Raw genomic sequence first — 15,436 nt, 5'->3', positions numbered from 1 at the left:
AGGACACTCTCAGTGGGACCAGGAGGCTACTTAGTCCAGCAAAACAGCTTTGAGCTGAGGACACCTGGTGGCTTTCAGATTACCTCAGCAGTTTGCAGGCATGCAGAAAACCCTCAAATCAGTGTGAGAGCAAAGAAAGCACCTCTTTCTCCACAGGAGCCATGCTGCTTCTTAGTGTCCATATGCAACACAAGCCAAAACAAGGAACAAGAAAGATGCTCCAAGGGATGGAGCCCCTCTGCCCTGGAGTCAGGCTGAGAGAGCTGGAGGCGTTCAGCCTGGAGAAGAGACAGCTTCAGGGAGATCTCAGAGCCCATTCCAGTGCCTAAAGAGAGCTGGAGAGGGCCTTTGGACAAGGGTGTGGAGGAACAGGACATGTGGGAATGGGTTCTTACTGCCAGAGGGCAAGGTTAGATGGGATATTGGGAAGAAATTCTTCCCTGTGAGTGTGGTGAGGCCCTGGCACAGGCTGCCCAGAGGAGCTGTGGCTGCCCCATCCCTGGAAGTGCTGAAGGCCAGGCTGGTCCAGGCTTGGGGAAACCTGGGATAGTTGAAGGTGTCCCTGCCCATGCCAGGGGTGTTGGAACAAGATGGTCTGTAAGGTCTCTGCCACGCCAAACCACTCTACAACTCAAAATTAGTAATGACTTGGCCGTGCAAACACAATTGCAATTAAGGAGCCATCACTGATGCCACAGCAGTGTAGTCATTGCTCACCTACAATTACAGGGAAAACCAAGCTTGATCCAAGTAAGAATTGAATTGTGTGGTGTTTTAAGTAGGTTACCAATCACATGCAGGCCTTCCTTCACCTACTCTTTCATACCTCCATATACTGTCCTGAACCTCCCCACCTGGACATCCCACTGCAGCTACAGTCCTGACACCAGGGCAGGGAGGGAGGTGAATTTCTCACTACAGACAGCTTAGGAAAATACATCCAAGAGCCACTGTCTTCCTGTGCTGCCATTCAGAACCTGAAGAAGAGCTGAAGAGATTACAGATTTTGTGTTCAAATCACCGAGTTCGAGCTTCTGCCTTCAACTACATCAGCCACCACATGTTCAAACTTGGCTTCTGCCCGCTTGTTCCACTGGCAGGAGCTGCCCAAGACCTGATAGGGTGGTCATCTTCCATGGAATCAGCCATGCAGGTCCTCACAAACAGGTCCCAATGCTGACATCAGCAATGCAGTTGCAGAGGCAGGCAGGGCAAAGGCACTACCTTGGAGCCAGAGTGTAGGGCCAAGGCTGGGCAGACCTTTGGACTTACCCAGTGCTACATTTCCCGCCTTAACTCATAGCCTTTTATGTTAGATTTTCCCCATACCTCAGCAGGAACACAACTACACAGCACTGCAAATGCTTCATCACAGGAACAGGTGAGAAGCTCACAGTCACAACTGCACAGCATCTTGGGTTCATTAACTTCTCACCACAGCCATAACTACAGCCCCCATACTTGATAAACCAGAGCACGACCAAAAGTAAAAGGATAACAGATGTAGAAACACAGTTAAATGTTCTCCTGAGTTAAAACTCGCTGGCCTTCCCCCAGCCAGAGGATGTTTCCCTCCTGCTCCAAACTCGTTTCTCCCGGAAGGCTGACTTGGCAGCACTGGTCTGAGCTGCAGGTCATTAGCACCGCAGGCCTCTTCCAGGTTGCAAATCAGATGGAAATGTTTCCTAAGCTTTTATTTTGGGACCTCAGAAGTTCTGTCAGCAACAGGGGGGAAGCAGAATGGATGCTCCATACCACTGATAAGCATGGCAGAAGCCCATGGCACAGAGCAGCATTCCAGAAGGCAGCAAACCACCCCGTGTGGAGAAGACCTCCCCCTGCCTGCCACCCTGTTTGGATGACAACAGCTTTAATCTTCCTATTGTTCAGCAAAGCATCAGCTGAGCTTCTGCCCCAACAGATCAGCTGCTCCTATTCCAAATCAGGCAGCCCAGTTCATATCTTGCATGCTCTCCATGCAAACACATGCATCATTCACATTACCTCCAGCCCACCTCAGCCACTGCAAGCCCCTCTACAAAGCACACGACCCTCTTTGGCACAGTCTCCTTACCTGATAAGCCCTGATGAGAGATTGCACTGCAAGATGGTCCTCCACCAGTTTATCCACGTTAGGCTGTGCCTGAACCAGGAACTGGGCTTGGGACAGGGTGGAGAGGCTGGTAGTCAATGGAGGAGGGCTTTGGTAAGCAGTGCCTGGAGCAGCTCCGGCATTGGCATTGCGAAAAAAGATGTCCCATGACTAGGAAAAAGGAAAGAAGATATGTGACCAGGGTCATCACTTGCAGCCCAAATACCTCCTCAATCAAGGTTACAAAGGTCTCAGCTCTAGTGCCAATGCAGGGACAGAGCTGCCTCCTCCCCTGTACCTCAGTTCCATGCAGCTGCTGCTGAAGGCACCCACCTGCCTTGAATAGAAGAGCACTAAAGCTCTCCCACTATTCCAGCTACATCACAATCCCACTTCCCATCAATCTGGGTTGTTTCTTTTGGCATGAGGCAAACCCCAAAGCCACCCCTCCCTTGGCAGTGGCACCCAGGACAGCACACAGTGATACGCCATGCCTTGGCTCTGCTCTCGGAACCGCCACTCTGAGCAACAGGCCTCAGCCTGGACTTCCAGCTCCTTTCCTTCTCCCCAGGGGAAGCCACTGCCCTCTAAATATCGCCAATATTTTCTAAAAAACATGTTTGCCCTGTAATTAAATACACCTCTTACTCTTTCTATGGTCTGAGACCTAAATCCCAGCATAAGCTGTGTTGTTCAGCCCTCAACCAGTTTTTCTATCTCTTCTTCAAATTTTCCCCATCCTTTTGGTGACACCAATACCAGAACTCCAGTACTCTCAACCAGCTCTCCCATGCCCAGAATGAGGCAGCTGCCACTTCTGCTCCTATTCCCTCTGCAGACAGGCATTTCTAGGTGTTAAGAAAACAAATTGAAACACTGGGAAAAAGCCCTTGAGAGACTTGGTGTACTGTCATACTTTTCCAGCACTGTCTGAAAAACCTGGAAGTGTCCCAGGCCAAACCCAAGTTAACCTGTCTCCTTGTAGAGGCACCAACAGATTTGGGGGAGAGGCTGGCCAAACAAAGTCCAAGCCACATCCTCCCGTCACGCTTGTTCCTTGTCCTACGTGCCACCAAGTGATGGCAAAGGTGAGGGCACTGCAGAACAGCAGCTGTGTGCCAGCACAGATGCAGGAAGCTAGCTAAACAAATCCCGTGGGATCTGCATGCTGGTTTCAGCCCAAAGGTCTCTCCACCGACTGGGGAGCTTGGCATCCTGCACCTTGGGAACACCAAATACAGCCTTGGTGATTGGAGATGGGCAAAGCCCAGCCATCAGAGTGTTTCAATCAAGTAGAAAAGTGCCCTCAAAGCAGGGGTTCTTTGCAGCAGAAAACAGTTTTTGTCCCCTGGACGCAGGGTGGAGAGGACTGAAAACCTGCCCTTTACTGGAGTCGCCCCAGCTCAGCTGTCTCCTCTGGAGCTCCTCCAGTTGCAGCACCCATCACATGCCCCAGGAAGGTATTTCCAGCCCCAATTTACCCAAACACCCCATTGCCCTATCACATGACTACATGAGGTGAGTAACTTTAGAAACAGGTCATGCTGAAGGAACATAAATAAAATCTGGAACATTTTGACACTGTAACTGATCAACAATCACGTCCCGAAGGGGAAAAAAAAGGGAAGACAGGAAACACCCAACCCTGTTCTGACTGCTAAACGAAATTTCAGTAGGAAAAGAGGGAGAGCTGCTTTCATTTCCATCTCTGCTCTTCCCTTCTCCAGGCTCACAGAGCCTCCTGTGTGCCCCCAAAGCCACAGCTTCTTCGAACAGAAGGACAAGTACCCAGGGATGGGCTCTGTGCCCTTGGGATGGAGAGGAACCCGGCTGGCTGCTTTGCTCCATGGTTTAAGGTTGTTTAATGTACTGGCAAATAAAGACAGGTAAGAGAAAAGGAGCAGCTGTCAATCCGGGAGGGGGCTGGGGACAGAGCCAGAGGTGTTGCCTTTATAACCTCCTCCCGTCTGCCATTCACACCTCTTGGGAGTAGCAATTTGCTTCTGCTTTGAAAGAAAAAGTTCGCTTTAAACCCTGCAAACAACAGGTGTGGCACCGGCTGGGTCATCTTACGCACTTTCACTGACTGCTTTATTGCTCCACAAAATGATGTCCGGATGGCACAGGGCAGGCTAAGGCCCTGGTAATTGCCATAAAAACATCGACTTTCAACCTGCAGATGTGGTTTCGAATTCAAGAGTATCCAAGGTCACCCCATGGGTTTCTGGAGAGGCACAGAGGTGCCTCTAGAGCTCATATCTCCCATGGGAGAGGCTGAACAGCCCCATCAGTTATCCTGCTTTATCACAGGAGGGAGAACCTTACCTTAATCCAGCACTTGCCAAAGTTAACAGTAGTGATAAACTCATGGGGTTATTACCCTCTGACTTCTCTGTGCCCGTGGCAGTTCTGTGAGTGGTCCACTCACTTATATACCCTGTATAGATGCATACAGGATATGATACATAGATATATACATTTTGGGTACAAGAGAGCTCAGATTCAAGGCATTTTTAGACAGTGCCACAGCCACAACACAAAGCATTAGCCTGGGTTGGCTTTCCCAGCGCTCCTCCATGCACCAGCAAAGGGGGATTGGTGATCAGCTACCTGCCACACACCAGGACAGTTCAAGCTTTAGAGGGATCCTGAACTCAGTTCTGTGAGTTGAGCTCAGGGCAGGCTCCTCTATTTGGAACAGCCCCAAACCAGCTCACCAAGCCAAACCAGCACCTGCTACCAGACTCAGCTCCTGAAGAACGGTGTGGGTTCATACTGTCATGTCCCAGTTTCCCAGCTTGGAGGTCAGGCATGCACAGCAAGGGGAGAGGGGTGACATTTCCTATCCACCGCAGGCATTGAGGGTGCTTCAGGCTAGGAGGCGCATAAGGGACACAGAGCATCCATCTCCAGCTCAGGCTGCTTCCTGCTCCTTCCCCTGCATGGGCTCCAGAAGCACCAACCCTGCTTGGCATGGTCCGCAAGTCTGGCAGCATTCCCTGCTCCAGCAGGGAAAAGAGGACAAACATCAGAACTTAAGGCTGCAGGAGGAGGAGGAGTAGCCTGAACCAAATTTAGGGCAGGTAATCTTTGCTGAGAGCAGGCAGTCAAGCAGCAAAGCAATGGGTTCATGCTATGCACATTGCTGTGTCCCTTATCAACCTAGACAAGGACCTTCAGTTTTCCAAGGTGTGATGGGGTCATCAAATCCCTTTCAATTTAAAATCCCAAACACTGGCATGTTAAGGAGTCTGTGTTAAGGGCTCTTTCATGTACAGATCCATGGGGAGAGCTGCATCCCCTTCCCCCGGTTCAACCCAAATTCCAGGGCTGCTGCTTAGGGAGGCTGAACCTACCCCAGGTGTATGCAGCTACCACCCACCTGCAGCCACAGCTCTTTGCCCACCTTCCCTGAAGCACCCATGATGCTGCTTAAGGCATGCAGAGACAGTGTGGACCGTGCCAAGCACCCAAGCTGGCCAAATGGAGGGCAGGAGGATGGTGTCCCCACTTCTGGGTTATGCGGTCCTAGAAGCAAGCAGCACTGACCCCGTGGCAGCCCACTGGCACTCATCCCCCATGCCCTTGCCTCCTCTTTCTCCCATTTTGCTCTAATTTTTATTATTCTATTGCTATTATTATCCAACTCTGCTCATCAGACTTTAAAAACTGGAGTTCAGCCAAAGGATTCCATTCAGAAAACTCTCTAAAATAACCTATTTTTTAGCTTCCCTGTTTTAAATAAGCACTAAAACTTGTCCTGCAGTTTAAACCCCTGGTGTCTACGTGGAGGAAATGGATTCACTGTGCTCAGCTAGGACCATTGCACCAGCTGGAAGCCTCAGAGGTTTTTAGTGACAACAGCAAAGACACCCCAGCTCTTCCTAGTTGAATGTATCCCTCCCTAGTGGGACACAGCACAGCGAGGAGCAGCTGGTCTCTGTGCTACACAGGGACAGATAAACCTCAGCCAGGTCCCTCTGACAGCCTGACTCCTTCCAAGAGCTCTGCCCTAGCATCTGACCCCTCTATCTGGCAGGATGGAGGCCAACACTTATCAAGGACCGGAATGGCACTTTACTCCCCCAGGAGGGGACACAGGCTGATGAAGACTGCAAGCCAACAAGATCAGAGACGGCTGCAAGCCCAGCCCAAACACAGTGGCTCAACATCCCAACAGGAACAGGGGACCCATGAAAAAGTGCAGAGAGGACAAAGGACTCCAGAGAGGAGCCAGAAAGCCAGGAGCTGGATTTTGTAGGATCACAGAATGGTTTAGGTTAGAAGGGACACACAAAAGTCATACAGTCCCATCTCCCTGCTCCAATCCCCTTCTGCCAAGCAGGACTCCAGCTTGGTTTTGTCAGAAAAGCAGTACCTAACACTTGCTTTTTCCATCACAAGTCTCAGGGTTGCTTCCTGGAAATGGCAAGACCCCATTTCATTGCATTTCATACACTGATATTCCTCCTGTCACAAAAGAGTCCCAGCCATGCAGGAGGAAAAATCCTATGTCAATTCCTGCACTGCTCTCTGAGCACTGGAAGTACTTCCAGAGATGTTGACTTCCAGGGGTCAGTCACCCAGAAATCACACATTTGCAATTCTTCACCATAAACACTGGACTGGGAGCCTGGAGAGGTGGAGAAAGCTCCACCCTTATAGGGGCTCCACCCTTATAGATTGCACAGGGCCCCAGGTGACCTGGTCTAGCCATGAAGGTGGATGTCATCTGCAAGCTAGAGGCCACCTCCAAGCTGGATGCCAGGGCAGAGGCTTCAGAGTCTCCTTCCAACCTAAATTCTGCTCCAACTTCTTCAGCCAAGTGTGCACATGCCCTGCCTACCTACAGACAGGCTGATGAGCCAAATTAACGAGTCAAGACCAGAAGCAAACCAGAGGTCTGGCCACAGGACCCAAACTCACTTCCCAGCCAGCATCTGTGGTCAGTCCTGACCTTTACTCTCACATCTGCTCAGAGTGATTTTCAAGACTGTCCAGAGTCTGGAATCAATGAGCTGGTATCACACCATGACTCTGCCAAAGACATGACTGTACCTGTAGCTGGAACAAGGTGGTGTAACCCTCACTTGTTTTTAAATCAAGCTACAGTATTTAAGCTCATGGCTTTTAATTCAATATCCCACCTCTGAAGGAGGGGTTGTATGATATGCTTGGGCAGCTTTCAAGTCACGATTTGGAAAAGCGCACAACCCAAACTAAGATGTTTTGTGATTTCCAAGTCTGTAGTTTGGCTCAGCTGCCTGTTTCCCTGCAAAGAAGCATAAAGTCAACATTTTTGTGAAAATCCTACATTAACAACTTTCTAGCACCTTCATTTTGGATGGGTGGGATCAGTGCCATTGAAAACACATCAGTGCTGCCACGAGTGCTGGGGCATCGGATTCCTTATACGCCTGATGGCTCATTCACTCATTCTACCCTGGTCTGCACATGGCTCATGAATAAAGTAAATCCCTGCTCCACATCAGGACATGTTTAAAACTGTCCTAAAAATCCCCTGGGTAATGCTGAGACTTAGTCACTAGAGGAACATTTTCCTTGTGAAACATTGGGGATGGGGGAAAATGCTGTCAGGTTTCAGAACTCCTCCTCCCAGCTGAGCCCTCAACTGCTGGGCTCAGCCTTGCTGGAAGAGCTTCAGGGATCCAAATCAGGACAGACCTCTGCACACAACTGCCCACAGTTGGACTGTTTCCCCAGTTTTGAGTTCAGGAGCACCTGATGGGAATCCCTCTAGTCACCAGACCCTATACCCCTTCCCATCTGTAGATCAGCACTCTGGCTTTACACACACAAGCTCAAAGCCAAGCTTAGCTTCATCTGCCCCAACACAGAACACCAGCTGTGCCTGAGACAAAAAGGAAACCAGTCATGATGTGGAGAATACCCTCCTTGCCCCTTTTCCCCATCCTCCACTCCAGAATAAACCCTCTTGATGAGCCATCAGAGATGGAAAAAATACAGCATAGGGAACTTGCTACAGGTGGATTCCCAGAAGCCATTCCTTGTATCCCCTTGTGATCCAGGATGGTGCCCATGTCCCAGGCCCACGGCGTTCTCTCTTGAACAGAAAAAGCTCTTCTTGGCTCTTGCTCAAGGAATCACTGCTGTTTCTTTTGGACAAAGTGAGGCAGAAGGACAGTCCACAAACATCCAGCCCCTACAGATGAATTCACTCCTCCTCAAGAGGTGGCACTTACCCGCACCCACTGCTCAGACACACAGAGAAGCAAAGGTGACATCCTGGCAAGGTTGATCCTTACCTTATGTACACTTTTGGGATTTTCCAGCCAAGCATAATACATTTCCTCCACATAGTTTGAACTAGTCCCACTCAGAAATGGCTCAGCAGCCACTGGTGCACTGTAGCACCTGAGCTGCTGGAACGTCCTGGGTGCTGCCAGTCTGTGTTGGGAAATTGTCTTTACAGTCTGCGAGGCTGAGAACGGCCTCAGCTTTGCTGCACAAGTCCTTAAGTTAAGCATTTCTGTCCTGTTGCCTCACACAAGTTCCTGTTGGGAGAGAACAGAAAAGTGGGTTAGGAATTACTGCAGGAGAGCACTGAACAGAGACCACCCCCTCCCCCAAGCATGGAGAAGTGAGCTTAGGATCAGTTTTTAATTTGGATTAATCCATCCACCCTGTCCCAGAGGAGCATCCCTGATGGCTTAGAAATGCAGTTTTTGCTCAGGACACTTGGTGTGGACAGGTCTGCCTCTCCCATCCCTGGCAGCATGGCATTGTCATCTCCCCTGTCACGACAGTGCAAAGCAAATTTGCTTGGCAGGCACACAACACCGGCCTCAAATGAGCTGCTGCACACCAAAGCCACCCACATCTGTTGACTTCAGCTTCTTCTATCACTCTCCCTCCCAGGCAGATCTGGGCTTCAATTTCTGTGAGCACTCTGCTTGTCGGAGGTTTTCTTCTTCTTGGTTTGTTGTGACATGCACCAGGATAAAGCTGGGAAAAAAACATCTACAGGGAAAATCACTTGCAAAGTAGGAGTACAGTAGTGCAAAGTACTTGAGAGGCGGGTTTCAGGACAGACTGCTTCTCCTCAAAAGCCCAGACCCAAGAATGTCAATGCAAATGCTATACCCAGAGAGGTGCGCTGCCATGCTCAGACAACCTAGAAAAGAACCCAGAACTGGTGTGGGACCTTTGAGAGGTCCCACCATGCAGTAGAGCATGTACTGGGAGGCCTGAGGTTAGCCAGGAGGCTGGCCACAGGGTCAGCCATTGGGTTTACACTCATCCAAGCAACCACCACAGCCCAAGGAAAGCACTGGAGCATGATCATCCCGAAGGAAGAGCAGGCACTTGGAGCAGCTCTTCTTGGAGCTGCCCTTTTCACCCAGCTCCTCCTGCAAGAGGCAGGACCCAAGGCTGGAGGTGACCCAGCTGGCTGGTTTCCATATCCCAGACCAGTTTAACGAGCAGCAGCCCAATGTCAAATCAGTTATTGTGTGTTCACCAGATTAAAATGAAATTTCACAAAGGACTAGAGAAAACAACACATTCATGGCCAGTGTTTTGCTAGCCAGCCTTCCAGATTTGTCTTGCTGAATCTAGTTCAGACACTGATCTCTGTAGTGATCAGTGATGGGACTCAAGGGTTGTGTCAGGGAGGTTTAGGTTGGATATCAGAAAAAGGTTCTTCACCCAGAGTGTTTGGACACTGGAAGGGTCCCCAGGCAAGTGGTCAAAGCACCGAGCCTGACAGAGCTCAAGAAGTGTTTTGACAATGCTCTCAGGCACAGGGTGTGACTCTTGGGGATGGTCCTGTGCAGGGCCAGGAGTTGAAGTTGATCCCTGAGGGTCCCTTCCAACTGAGCATATTCTGTGATTCTGTAGTTCTGGCTTCCTGGCACGACAGGGGCTACACTTCCCATCACAAACCGTAAGATTTTGGTTCAAAGAGCCTGAGGAAAACCCAGAGCCACCTGAAATCAGCCGAAGTGTTTCACAGATTTACCTACAGGATAAAGAGAACCACTTGCCCTTTCCACCCTGCCTACCATCACACCTGGCAAGAAAGGCCAGCAGGTGCAGGACCATGAGTGCCACAGCACTGGGGATTCTCCCAGTTCACCCTCTTCAGATCTATACAGCAAAACATGGATATTTATCTGAAAGCCTGAGAAAGTTAGAGATGTACAGCATAGAGAAGAGGAAACTCCAGGAAGACCTTAGAGACCCTCCCAGTCCCTAAGGGACTCCAAGACAGCTGGGGAGGGACTTTAGACAAGGGCCTGGAGGGACAAGACATGAGGGAATGGCTTCCCACTGACTGAGGACAGGGTTAGATGGGATACTGGGAGGAAATTCTTCCCTGGGAGGGTGGTGACACACTGGCACAGGCTGCCCAGAGAAGCTGTGACTACCCCATCCTTGGAAGTTCAAGGCCAGTTTGGATGGGACTTGGAGCAACCTGGGTGTCTCTGCCCATGGTAGAGGGATGAAACTGGATGATCTTTAAGGTCTCGTCCCAGTCAAAGCATTCCATGATTCTGTGATATTTCAGAGAGTCAACTGAACCACTGAACCAGTTGCCAGAGCACTGGCATGCATACAGTAGGGAAAAAGCTTTAGGACAGAAGCAGCAGCATCTTCTTCAGTTTGGTGTCCCATTTTGGTGCTATCACTCAGCAGCATCCAGTGACTTCTCTGGAAAACAGGGAGGCTAATGCTGGAGTTTGATTTAAAGTGAGTTGAACTAGCTGTTCTTTGTGGATCTCTTGTAGGAAGGGTTAGCTATGAGCCTGGACAGAGACAAGGCAAGCTTGGAGCCGAGATGATTTCAAGTTGGATCAAAATAGAGAACCAGGAGCAAGGACGTAGAGTCTGAGATAAGGTTTATCAGGGTCACACAGGAATGCAAAGGTCATACTGGGAGTGACGACTGAGGAGAGTACAGAGGGGCAGCCAGTCACAGCCCAAACCTCACCAAAAGGTCAAACCACAGGAACACCCACAACAGATGACGGTCCAGAGCACGCCCATAAGCAGATTAAAGTGCTAAATGTGACCCATCCGCAGCCAGGATAGGGACGTCAGCGTAGATGGCGGGTACTTGGGAATGACCTAGGACTTGGAAATACTTTCTAGGTTAAAAGCATCACAAATTCCACTTTCTAGGAAGCGGCGGGGCCAGAGCCACCGGCTGCAGCCACAGTTAATCCAGCACCGGGCACCTTCGGGCCCGCGGCAGGCGAGGGGAGAGGGGCGGGCGGGAGCCAGAGCAGACCCTCTGTGGCCTCTACACCGCTGACCCCAGCCCACCAGAGCTCACCAGACGTCTCCGTGGGGAGCCGCGGGCTCGGACGGCACTACCCGAGCGGGCAAACGGGACGAAGCGGCCCCGCGGGGGGGCACGTGGGGCGCGTGGGCGTTCCGCGTGCCGGCGGGCGCGGGAAGGGACAGTGGGACCCCCGCCCCGCCCCCGAGAGCGCGCCAAGCCCGCCCCCGCCCCGGCCCCCCAATCACCGCCAGTCTCCGCCGCCAGGCCATGGCGCCCCTCGCCGTCTATAGGACCGATGCGAGCAGCTAAGCCTTCCCATTGGCTGCAGGGCTGCCCATCTTGCCACAGGCCCGCCCCCCTCGCCCCCCTGCTCCCAGGCGCCCGGGCGGCGCCAAGGACACCGGGGCGCGACCGCGGGCCCCCGGCCCGGGGCGACCCCCGGCGCGTCTCCCGCCCCGCTCCGACCCCGGCTTCCCCGCCAGCCTTCCGGCCCGGCTGGGTGCGGCCCCACCGTCCGGCCCTGCTGCAGAACCCACCGGCGCGTCCGTACACCCCGCTCGTGGCCCCGGCTCTGACAGCGGCCCCGACCACCGGTCCCGCCCCGCACCGCCCCTGCGTCAATACGTCACGTCTCCCCGCCCCTTTTCCACGCCCTTCCATCCTGGGCCAATGCGACTGCGCTGTCAGGCGTGAAACAGCGGAACGGGGGCGGAGCATAGGGCGGGGCAGGGCGGGGCACTGGGGTGGCCTGGGGTCCACTGTACGGTCTTGGGACCCCCACCATTACCACAGAACTTTCACCATTACCTGGAAACCCTTGGTATGGCCTGAGGACTCCCGCCATGGCCAGACAGCTCTCACCACGGCCCAGAGATCCTTGGTATGGCTTGGGGACACCCACCGTGGTCCATGGCCCACAACCCTCATTGTGGCTTGGTGACCCTCGCCATGGCTTGAAGATCCCAACCGTGGCCTGGGAACCTCTGCCATGGCCTGGGGACCTCTACTGTGGCGTGGAGGACCCCTTGCCCTGGGTGGTGTCAGGCCTTTGGGAATATCCCTACATGTGTGACAGCCAGCGGATATTCAGCAGGCCACAGGAGGTGCTTGGGGAGCTCTGGGTTTCTGGCAATTTCCTGACAGTGAGTCATGGTGGTGCCAGTCTCAGCCACAGGAGCTGTGCAGGGCCAGATGGCACTTTCAGGAAGTGAAACCAGTGCCAGGAAAACACCCCAACAGCCCGAGTCCACGCAAGCCCAGCCACGCACATCCCTGGCCCTCCCAGCATGGTGCAATCTCTGGCACACCGGATGGACATGAGGATGAGAAGTGTCCCCAAAGGCTATGTCTCTGAAGGCCATGTCTCCAGAGTGGCATGAGTGGGCACAAGAAACCCAGGGGACAGCAGGGTCCTGCACCCACAGGTGTTGGGGCAGTGGGGACAGGGGGCAAAGTTGGCCACGGTACCATGGGTCTGAGCAGTGCAGGCAGAAGCTATGGGGAAATGGTGGAGTGGCAAGCACTTGCACCACCGACCCCTTCCACGGCAGCCACAATCCCTGACCCTGACAAGGGTGAGTGTCATCACAGCTGGGCTGGGACTGGGGCTGGGATTGGGACTGGGGCTGGAGCTGTGGCTGGGTGAGTCCAACTCTCTGCTAGGTCAACTGAATGGCAGGCTGGCACATGGTCACAGGCCCCACACATCAATCCCAAACATCCCCTCTGCTCTCTGCCCCACATACTGGCCCTGGAGCATCCTTCTGCTCTGCTCCATGCCCCAGCTCTGGATCATCCCTGCTCTGCCCCACACTCTGGTCCCGGAGCATCCCCTGCTCTGCTCCATGGTCCGCTTCCCCATTGCATTGCTCAGGGGCAACCAACTTCCCCCAGCCCTCCAGTCTCAATAGAGGAATTGGACAAAACTGAGTGTTGCGAAACCGGGAAATCCCACTCTGACGGTGCTTCCTTCTAGAAACTCTTGAAAACCAGCCACACTGACACCAGGCTCAGAGAGCAGCCAAACAACACCGTAGGCAGGACAGGCAGGAGCAGGCAGCCAAGTGCCTCAGCAGTTTGCGAGTACTGTGAAGTTTCTGCCCAGGCCTCTGCAATCAGTGGCGGCAATGGCATTCGTCCCTGATTTGGACACACTGGAGAGCAGCAGGTAAGAATAGACATGTGGGAGAGGACTTTGGGGGTGTGATACTGCATTCCTGACCCTGACTTCACCATCTCCCTTTGCCTTTCAGCCTGACTGAGGAGACGTTGTATGGCCCCAACTGCCTCTGCCTGCAGAAGGTAACACTGAGGTGGTGGGAGCAGTGGGGGACCATGTGGTATGAAAGCCAGGCTCTCATCCTGCGTCCCCTTTCTTTGCCAGAAGCCTCAACTGGATTTGGAGGTGACATCACCTGGGGTGGGCATCCAGGTGACAGTGACAAAGGGACACCTTTCCAGGACCTTTCGCCAGGCTGCTGTCCTGGTGGTTGCTGTGACCAAGATCCTAAAGCAGCCATCGCACAAGGACTTTGCTGATAGTGACCTTGGCAGCTTCTTGGATGATATTTTTGGTATGAGGGTGATGTCAGGGGTGTCACCCCAGCCACCATACTCTTGGGGAATACTCTTGGACTGGGGAGCATCAGCATCCCCCTGACTCTCTTGTTCCCCACAGAGCCCATCTCCTTCCAGTGCATCAAGGGCAGTTATACCGGGGCACCCGTTTTCCGGTACACTCGCTCCCAGTCTTTCGACATCCTGGACATTGACCACAAGTGCTTTGTACTAGAGTCACGTACCCAGCTGGTGGCCCTGCACTTGCAGGGACCCTCTGCTGGCCGGAAAGGTGAGAGCATGTGGTCCCATCCCAATGTCCCTGTCCCCAAACTCAGGACCATGCAGGAGCCACCCCACAGCCCCAGGACCACCCATTTACCTGTCCCTTCTCTCTGCAGTGAAGCTCAACATCGCTCTGTACCGTCCCCGGTCATCTCAGGGTGGCCCAGAGTCTGGAAGGGTGCCAGTGGCGTTGGGTATCAAGGGCTACCAGCTCTACATGTCATGTGTGATGAGTGGCACCAAGCCCGTGCTGCAGCTGGAGGTGAGCTGGGTGTCCCACCAGTCTGTCCTCTCTGGGGCTGGAGGCTGCATTCCACCTTGACCCTTATTTCACCACCCTGGCTATAGGAAGCTGACATCAGGAGGGATATTGAAAGCATGGAGCTGACCCGCTTCATCTTCTACCGCCTGGACAGCCCAGCTGAGGGGACCACCCGCTTTGAGTCGGCTGCCTTCCCTGGCTGGTTCATCTGCACATCCCTGCAGCCTCGCCAGCCTGTTGGCATCACCAACACCCCGGACCAGGTGAACATTGCTACTTATGAGCTGAGCGGGCGCTGAGGACCCTGCATCAACCCAACCGGCAGTCACCGGTTTTCAGGCTGTATGTACCAAGTACAACCCCCTGTGATACAACCCCTCTCCCCATCTATTCCATGAGAAATAGCAGCTCTGGGCCCCATGGGCTTGAGCCACCCCAATCTGTGTTTATTTATTGCGTTTGCCCAGTACTTTTGTATTTATTTATTGTGCTCCATTATTTATTGTTGCTCTTAACTTGTATGTAGATGGAGGTGAAAATTAAAGCTTTTCTAGGACAGCATTGCTCAGCTCATTGCTCTCATGGGGGATGGGGTTATGGATGGGAAAATCCTTCTGCTTTGGCTGCTTTTTGGGGGAAAACTCAGGGGGTGGGGGGCTACCCCGCAGCCCAGGGACCACCCTGACTTGGTCAGACCCATGCCAGACCCTCCACCACCCTGTCTCCATGCCCACACCACATCTGGGAGGTGACTGGGGTGGGCACCCCATAGCAGATTCCTGGCACACCCAACAGCTGCCTGGAGCTGTCACCTCTGCCCCAGCTGCCCGAGCTGGTGCCAGCACATAGCATGGTGGGCCACAGCGCAGCAGTGCAATGAGTGGAGTGCCGTGGCATCACACAGTGCAGCACAATATCACATAGTATGGTGTGGTGTACCACATCACACAATTTTACACCACACCGTGCCTTA

At 53.0% G+C, this 15,436-nt stretch overlaps 2 protein-coding genes across 5 annotated transcripts in view; one reads left to right on the top strand and one right to left on the bottom strand.

Moving 5' to 3' along the window:
• The window catches only part of OGDH (oxoglutarate dehydrogenase), a 28,441-nt gene extending 19,840 nt beyond the window's left edge, over positions 1-8,601 (bottom strand). For all 4 annotated transcript variants that reach the window (XM_085080676.1, XM_085080678.1, XM_085080679.1 and 1 more), the window contains exons 1-2: positions 8,380-8,601; positions 2,075-2,263 (exon numbers count right to left, since the gene is read on the bottom strand). In XM_085080676.1, the coding sequence (XP_084936802.1) occupies positions 2,075-2,263; positions 8,380-8,601 (411 nt within the window). The remainder of the gene's footprint in view (positions 1-2,074; positions 2,264-8,379) is intronic.
• A 3,512-nt stretch (positions 8,602-12,113) lies between these two features.
• On the top strand, positions 12,114-15,021 carry LOC146428156 (interleukin-1 beta-like). Its single transcript, XM_085080649.1, has 7 exons — positions 12,114-12,240; positions 13,336-13,527; positions 13,613-13,661; positions 13,744-13,933; positions 14,038-14,208; positions 14,318-14,463; positions 14,550-15,021. The coding sequence occupies exons 2-7, from the start codon at positions 13,487-13,489 to the stop codon at positions 14,760-14,762; spliced, it is 810 nt and encodes a 269-aa protein (XP_084936775.1). The 5' UTR covers positions 12,114-12,240; positions 13,336-13,486; the 3' UTR covers positions 14,763-15,021.
• The last annotated feature ends 415 nt before the right edge of the window (positions 15,022-15,436 follow it).

The sequence above is a fragment of the Lichenostomus cassidix genome, chromosome 22 (genome assembly GCF_008360975.1).
Source record: "Lichenostomus cassidix isolate B80296 chromosome 22, HeHo_3.0, whole genome shotgun sequence".
Classification (NCBI taxonomy): Eukaryota; Metazoa; Chordata; class Aves; order Passeriformes; family Meliphagidae; genus Lichenostomus; species Lichenostomus cassidix.
The sequence above is the reverse complement of the archived record's forward strand: the minus strand, read 5'-3'. Positions and strand labels throughout refer to the sequence as shown.

Coding starts and splice junctions, on each gene's coding strand:
- LOC146428156 (XM_085080649.1), top strand. CDS start 13,487: ATGGCATTCGTCCCTGATTTGGACACACTGGAGAGCAGCAG. Junction 13,528..13,612: donor GACACACTGGAGAGCAGCAG/GTAAGAATAGAC, acceptor TTTGCCTTTCAG/CCTGACTGAGGAGACGTTGT. Junction 13,662..13,743: donor ACTGCCTCTGCCTGCAGAAG/GTAACACTGAGG, acceptor TTTCTTTGCCAG/AAGCCTCAACTGGATTTGGA.